Source organism: Sander vitreus, unplaced genomic scaffold (genome assembly GCF_031162955.1).
Source record: "Sander vitreus isolate 19-12246 unplaced genomic scaffold, sanVit1 ctg259_0, whole genome shotgun sequence".
NCBI classification, from domain to species: Eukaryota; Metazoa; Chordata; class Actinopteri; order Perciformes; family Percidae; genus Sander; species Sander vitreus.
This window is the reverse complement of record NW_027595427.1, coordinates 184,286-192,500: the sequence shown is the minus strand read 5'-3', so window position 1 is coordinate 192,500 and position 8,215 is coordinate 184,286. Positions and strand designations below refer to the sequence as shown.

General features: G+C 44.6%; 1 protein-coding gene across 1 annotated transcript; it reads right to left on the bottom strand.

The window, feature by feature from the left end:
• Positions 1 to 3,539: 3,539 nt before the first annotated feature.
• Positions 3,540 to 8,215, bottom strand: LOC144513475 (HLA class II histocompatibility antigen, DR alpha chain-like). The gene is made up of 4 exons (XM_078244563.1): positions 8,064 to 8,215; positions 7,683 to 7,928; positions 5,138 to 5,422; positions 3,540 to 3,893 (listed from the first exon to the last, which is right to left on the bottom strand). The coding sequence occupies exons 1-4, from the start codon at positions 8,125 to 8,127 to the stop codon at positions 3,772 to 3,774; spliced, it is 717 nt and encodes a 238-aa protein (XP_078100689.1). The 5' UTR covers positions 8,128 to 8,215; the 3' UTR covers positions 3,540 to 3,771.

Here is an 8,215-nt window from a genome sequence, read left to right as displayed (position 1 = left end):
CCACAGACACAGCACGACTCCACTCCCTCCAGACCACAGATTGTGCTCCTAATAGATTCCAATGGGAAATTAATTGATGAGAAAACCTGTTCCCAAACCACCGTATACAGAACTTGTGGTGCCCTACAACGACTCTGCTAGGTGAGGACAAACTTGGCTCTCCCAGCCACATCATGGTTCATACTGGCACTAATGACCTGCAGACCCAACAAGAGCGAGTGACCTCATCACTAAGGAGAGTGATCAAGAAAGCCAACAGAAACTTCTCCACCCTTCTACAACGGAAAGACTTTCACCCTGCTACCATCCAACGGATCAATGCCGTCCTCTTCCAGGACTTCCACCCTGCTACCATCCAACGGCTCAATGCCGTCCTCTTCCAGGACTTCCACCCTGCTACCATCCAACGGATCAATGCCGTCCTCTTCCAGGACTTCCACCCTGCTACCATCCAACGGATCAAAGTCGTCCTCTTCCAGGACTTCCACCCTGCTACCATTCAACGGATCAATGCCGTCCTCTTCCAGGACTTCCACCCTGCTACCATCCAACGGATCAATGCCGTCCTCTTCCAGGACTTCCACCCTGCTACCATCCAACGGATCAATGCCGTCCTCTTCCAGGACTTCCACCCTGCTACCATCCAACGGATCAAAGTCGTCCTCTTCCAGGACTTCCACCCTGCTACCATCCAACGGATCAATGCCGTCCTCTTCCAGGACTTCCACCCTGCTACCATTCAACGGATCAATGCCGTCCTCTTCCAGGACTTCCACCCTGCTACCATCCAACGGCTCAATGCCGTCCTCTTCCAGGACTTCCACCCTGCTACCATCCAACGGATCAATGCCGTCCTCTTCCAGGACTTTGCCCTGAGACCCAACGTACACCTGGCCCACCACCCCACCCTTGACCTACACTGATCTGTATGATCACGTCCACCTCTACATGCAAGTTGTCCCCAGGTATTCGCCCTGAACCGCAACCCAGCCCCTCCACCCTTTACCTCACCAAGGCTACCAAGGAATCCCTCTACATCAGCAGCAAGGACCCCTCGACCCCGACCGCCACAGACCATATATCAACAGCCCTACAACACCACCAACAGCCGCCCCCTCTTCTCCACCCTGAACTGACAATAGCCCCTACAGAGAGACTGACTGACAGACAGAGCAACGTCCAGACAAACACCAACCAACTGAAGGACCTCCAGCACACGGTGACCCTAATCTGTTCACACCTGATGGAACCTTTACACAATAATTAAAAGAACTCTCATGTACACACACACACACACACACAAGCACAAATGCACACGCACACACACGCACACACACACACACACACACGCACACACACGCACACACCCACATGTACCCATACACACACACACACACACACACACACATGCACACACACACACACACACACACACACACACACACACACACACACACACACACACACACACACACACACACACAGCACACACACACACACACATACACAAACATGCACACACACACACACACACACACACACACACACACACACACACACACACACACACACACACACACACACACACACACACACACACACACACCCACACGTACCCATACACACCCACACGTACCCACACGTACCCACACACACACATACACAAACATGCACACACACACACACCTATTTTATTGTATTTTGTTTTTCAAAACTTTTTAAATGTTTATGTCTTTATTAGTGACAGCTAAGACGTGAAAGTGTAGACAGGACTGAGCCTTTGTATACGGGCGCGCGCTCTACCACTAGCCCACCCAGGCAACCTTTTGTTAAAAGGAATTATTGTCCCATCCACCAAATTAAAGGAGTAGCTCAGGGGAGTGGATCAGAGACAACAGTCATTTCTTATAAATCAACTGTTCAAAAGAGGTGAAATTTATATCTGGATAAAAATGAAAAAACAAATAATCTCAGCTGACAAAGACATATTCCTCTGCCCCGCATACAGTCCAGACTGAAGGATGTCATAACATTGTGTGAAGACGTTGTTCACGTGGGAATGATTCGTGGTTTTTAAGTCAACTGTGAAGTTTCCTCGTTCCTAAAAACACAAAAGAATAGTTAATTTACTGTAACAGGAAGCAGGCTCAGAGCCAGAAGTACACGAGGAAACTAACTATCAGACCCATCAGCAGATGTTGTCTGATATTAGCTGCCAAACCGGGCCGGCCCGCATTGGTATTGAAGGCAAATACCAGGGACGCCCACAGTCCAACTGAGTAAGAGAAAAGTTAAGGATGAGAAAAAAATGGCAGACAAAACTCCAAAATGTCGAAAAAAGCAACATAAACTTTGAAAATGCGAGGCCTGTGTTTGTTTGTTGGTTGTGACATTTGGTTTTTGTCTCTCTACATACTACTCTCTACTGTTGTCTCTCTACATACTACGCTCTACCGTTGTCTCTCTACATACTACTCTCTACTGTTGTCTCTCTACATACTACTCTCTACTGCTGTCTCTCTACATACTACTCTCTACATACTACTCTCTACTGTTGTCTCTCTACATACTACATACTACTATCTACTGTTGTCTCTCTACATACTACGCTCTACCGTTGTCTCTCTACATACTACTCTCTACTGTTGTCTCTCTACATACTACTCTCTACTGTTGTCTCTCTACATACTACTCTCTACTGTTGTCTCTCTACATACTACTCTCTACTGTTGTCTCTCTTCATACTACTCTCTACTGTTGTCTCTCTTCATACTACTCTCTACCATTGTCTCTCTGCATACTACTCTCTACTGCTGTCTCTCTTCATACTACTCTCTACCATTGTCTCTCTGCATACTACTCTCTACTGTTGTCTCTCTACATACTACTCTCTACTGCTGTCTCTCTACATACTACTCTCTACTGTTGTCTCTCTACATACTACTCTCTACTGTTGTCTCTCTACATACTACTCTCTACTGTTGTCTCTCTACATACTACTCTCTACTGTTGTCTCTTTACATACTACTCTCTATATACTACTCTCTAATATTGTCTCTCTACATACTACTCTCTACTGTTGTCTCTCTACATACTACTCTCTACTGTTGTCTCTCTACATACTACTCTCTACTGTTGTCTCTCTTCATACTACTCTCTACTGCTGTCTCTCTACATACTACTCTCTACATACTACTCTCTACTGTTGTCTCTCTACATACTAGTCTCTACATACTACTCTCTACTGTTGTCTCTCTACATACTACTCTCTACTGTTGTCTCTCTACATACTACTCTCTACTGTTGTCTCTCTACATACTACTCTCTACTGTTGTCTCTCTACATACTACTCTCTACTATTGTCTCTCTACATACTACTCTCTTCATACTACTCTCTACTGCTGTCTCTCTACATACTACTCTCTACTGTTGTCTCTCTTCATAGATGAAAGCCTGCAAACCAGACACTGTGACTGTTTGTAGTTGATGTATTCCACTGTGTTCTGGATCTTCAGTCTCCTTTTAAGCACACACAGACATATTGTTCTTCAGTTTATTAATTCATTGTGTTGAAACCAGAAACGTTTCTCCTCTTCATTAGATACACATGATTTTGTGTAACAACAAGAAAGATTTGTGATGCAAGTTAAAGTGATGTGTTGACGCAGAATTATCTGGTATGTAGTATAAACTACAAAATATGTCCCTGCTGACTAAAATACAACACACTTTATACACAGCAGTAATGACATCATCATCAGTCCCGACCAATCAGCTGCACTCGTTTCCTTTGATGAGGAAGAAGGTTCCAGCAGCCACACCGAGCAGACCCACAGTCAGACCCAGTCCACAGAAAACTGCAGGTCCAATACCGGGCTGAGTCTTCTCCACATCTGGAGACAGAAACACAGAGACATTAAGATCCACATCTGGAGACAGAGACATTAAGATCCACATCTGGAGACAGAAACATTAAGCTCCACATCTGGAGACAGAAACATTAAGCTCCACATCTGGAGACAGAAACATTAAGCTCCACATCTGGAGACAGAAACACAGAGACATTAAGATCCACATCTGGAGACAGAAACATTAAGCTCCACATCTGGAGACAGAAACATTAAGCTGCACATCTGGAGACAGAAACATTAAGCTGCACATCTGGAGACAGAAACATTAAGCTCCACATCTGGAGACAGAAACATTAAGCTGCACATCTGGAGACAGAAACAGTAAGCTGCACATCTGGAGACAGAAACAGTAAGCTCCACATCTGGAGACAGAGACATTAAGCTCCACATCTGGAGACAGAGACATAAAGATCCACATCTGGAGACAGAAACATTAAGCTCCACATCTGGAGACAGAAACATTAAGCTCCACATCTGGAGACAGAAACACAGAGACATTAAAGATCCACATCTGGAGACAGAAACATTAAGCTTCACATCTGGAGACAGAGACATTAAGATCCACATCTGGAGACAGAAACACAGAGACATTAAGATCCACATCTGGAGACAGAAACACAGAGACATTAAGATCCACATCTGGAGACAGAGACATTAAGCTCCACATCTGGAGACAGAGACATTAAGCTCCACATCTGGAGACAGAAACATTAAGATCCACATCTGGAGACAGAAACATTAAGCTCCACATCTGGAGACAGAAAACACAGAGACATTAAGATCCACATCTGGAGACAGAAACATTAAGCTCCACATCTGGAGACAGAAACACAGAGACATTAAGATCCACATCTGGAGACAGAAACAGTAAGCTCCACATCTGGAGACAGAAACATTAAGCTGTACATCTGGAGACAGAAACAGTAAGCTGCACATCTGGAGACAGAAACAGTAAGCTCCACATCTGGAGACAGAGACATTAAGATCCACATCTGGAGACAGAAACACAGAGACATTAAGATCCACATCTGGAGACAGAACCATTAAGCTCCACATCTGGAGACAGAAACACAGAAACATTAAGCTCCACATCTGGAGACAGAAACATTAAGCTGCCCATCTGGAGACAGAAACATTAAGCTGCACATCTGGAGACAGAACAGCTGTAGTTTGATTGGTTAATGAGCTGACTGTATTCAGTGTGAGTGTAAATAAAGTAGTCTGACCCCAGATTCTGGTCAGTGGTCGGTCCAGGGCCAGATGTTTGACTGTACAGCTGTAGATGTCTCCCAGCTGTGGGATGAACTCCAGTCTGGAGAACTGGTTGAAGGAACCGTCTTTGTTGGGGTAGGGGATGTTGGTGCTGGTCCCTTCGGTGACGTTCTCTCCGTTCTTTGTCCAGTAGAAGCTGACAGGAGCAGGATAGAAACCAGTCACGTAACAGATGAGGGTGTTCTTCTCTCGGAGCTCCACGTCTTCTTTGGTGTAGAGCATCGGACTGGAAGGAGCATCTGAACACAGACACAGATCATATTATTGTGTCCTATCGTAAGCAAGTCAAGTTTATTTCAAGAGCACATTGAAACACAGCTTAATCTGACCAAAGTGCTGTACAAAGAAGCACTGAGGTGCTCTACTGAAATAAAAGTAGAAAGAAAACACAAAAAAGCATCCCAACAACAAACAGCAGCCTACAAATACAACATTATAGACATAACCGATTGAAAGATGAAATTGTTAAAATGTGCCAGTGAGTAAAACGTGTCTTTAGCCTGGACTTAAAAACAGAAATGGGAGGAGCATATCTGATATATAAAGGCAGCTGGTTCCACAGTAGTGGAGCAGCAACTGTAAAGGCTATGTCAGCTTTTAGTTTGAGTTGAGGTCGGGGGACATACAGGAGAGAGCTGCCCTCAGATGTAAGAGACGGCGGCGCTGAGGGCCTTTGAATAAGATCTGTGATATAAGATGGTGTCTGACCATTAAGAGCCATGAAGGCAATCAGCAGGGTCTTCAACTGGAGTCTGAAGTGAACAGGGAGGGTGAACAGAGTATAGCACTGGGGGGATGTGCTAACATGTTTATACCATGGTCTGGGTGAATACTTGATTCTGATTGGCTGCAGGGTGTCCACAAAAAAGTGATGTAGGACACCTACTAAAGGAGTCCCAGTGAAACTGACTGTTTACTGTTCTAAATGAATGTGCTACATTAAAACAAATAGGAAATGTGGATCTGTTATTTCCAACTCGTCCTCTGAACACCACAGGATGGTGCTAATACACACGCTGCAGGAAGTTAGTTATACTTCCCCTCTGGACTGACTTTGTTTCACAGAGAATAATGTCATCTCACATCCTGTTCACTGTTCAGGTCGCTACTTCAAGCTGCAGGCGACAGTAACGTTACACATCGCGGATACAATTGTTCCTAAAAGTCGTTATATTGTTTTGGGGACAGTGACTGGATGGATAGCCAGCTTGTCTTGTTGTTCAACATACTGGCAAAGACATTACTTTACATTTTCGTACTGGACACCATGAAACAAACGAGGAAAAACGTCCCGTTAACATGAATCAATAGATTAAATAACGTCACCATTTCACGAACTGGCGTGAGACTGGATTGGTATTAATGGACTTCACGCCTCGTCGTCGTCCATTAATACCTGTGTTAGGGGCTTGTTCTGACCCAGAACGCAGAGATTTCACACACAGACAATGAACGCAGTTTGTAAAGGTTTTAATGAACAAAAAAAAGAGTACTCAGAGATACAGTGCGGGTTTTGTCTGAGCGGGGAATCTCCTGGCTGGTCCGAGTACCGAGGCGAGCCGAGGGGGAAGGATCCAGGTCGTACGAGACTCGAGGCGGACAGGCAGGGAAGAGTTCCCAGTAGTTTCCACAGGTGGAGGATTAGGCTGGACGCTTGTAAGCACAGCGGAGGAGGCAGCAGGTCTGAGCGGACACATGGGTGTAGATAACGAACTGGCGCCGAAGAGGCGATCAGCCCGGGTTTAAGTATTGCTGGAATGAATCTTAGAGATGAGCTGCAGCTGTAAGGAGGCTGTGCAGTGTTGATTTGGCCACGCCCCTTGACCTACTTTCCTCTGAACACACCTCCAGCACTCCAGGTGGAAAACACAGATACACACAGACAAACAGAACAAAAGCAGCCCAAACAGGGCGGACCTGACAATGGACACCTCATCGGGCATTAACCCTTACTTGGTACCAGTTAACATCCTTAAAGCTGCACTATGGACCATCTGTAGGCAACTTAATGAAGACTGGGGAAGACCTAAATAAGAGTTAGGATAGTCCAGTCTGGATGTTATGAAGGAATTAATTACTTTGTCATATGAAAACAGAACTGGCTTGAGTTTGGAAGTCGTTCTTTACTAATACAACTGTTTTTAACAGACCTGGTTCATGAATACCATCATCCTGAAGCTGGGAAAGTTATAATAATCAGTCAGATCATGTCTGTTTTATTCATATCGCCCCATTATATTGTTATATTTCCAAACACAAAGTGCAAACACAAAAGAACAAACAAAGCAGGTCAATGAATCAACACACAGTGAGTAAATAATTAATGATATTTAAATTTCATTTCTTAGAACTGCTCTCATATAGTTGCATTTTACAGTATTGGAGACGTTTTGTTATATTTATGACAGAAAGTCAGACATTTGACATTATTCTGACTTATAGTTTAAATAACTGAAGACAAATTAAAGAAAGTAAAGTATGAGATGTGTTGGTCGTTACCGTTCTGCAGTGGCTCCTTAATGACTGTAAGTAATGTCTTCAGGCCCCTTCTGCAGACCTGTTGATCACTCACAGCTTGTTCATAAAATACTCTTGGGTACCTAATATGATCTATGAAACTGGGCTGAGGCTCGACTCCTCTCTTGTTGATGAAGTCTGCGACCCACTTCTCTTCACCATCCAGAGCATACATGGTCTCTCCATCAGAGTCTGAACAGCCGTTGATATGAATGTCCTCACGTAGAACTGAAGAGAAAACAGACAGAAGGATCAGCTGCTGAAACTGACTGTTGTTCAGTAAACTAACAACCTGTTTCCTGTTGACACCATCACAGTTGATATCTGACTGAAACATGAGATTAAAGTGAGACAGAAACTTACCGTCGGCTGAGACACAGAGGAGACCGGAGAGGACGAGGACCACCATCATCTTCATCATCTTCATCTCTCTGTAGACCTGAACCTCTCTGAGACTCTCTGTAGACTGGAACCTCTCTGAGACTCTCTGTAGACCTGAACCTCTCTGAGACTCT

What these genes read in the sequence shown, in the direction of transcription:
- LOC144513475 (XM_078244563.1), bottom strand. Translation starts at nt 8,127, where the DNA reads ATGAAGATGATGAAGATGATGGTGGTCCTCGTCCTCTCCGGTCTCCTC. An exon ending in CCTCTGTGTCTCAGCCGACG is followed by an intron (nt 7,929 to 8,063) that starts GTAAGTTTCTGT and finishes TTTTCTCTTCAG; the next exon opens with TTCTACGTGAGGACATTCAT. An exon ending in TAAGGAGCCACTGCAGAACG is followed by an intron (nt 5,423 to 7,682) that starts GTAACGACCAAC and finishes GTCTGTGTTCAG; the next exon opens with ATGCTCCTTCCAGTCCGATG.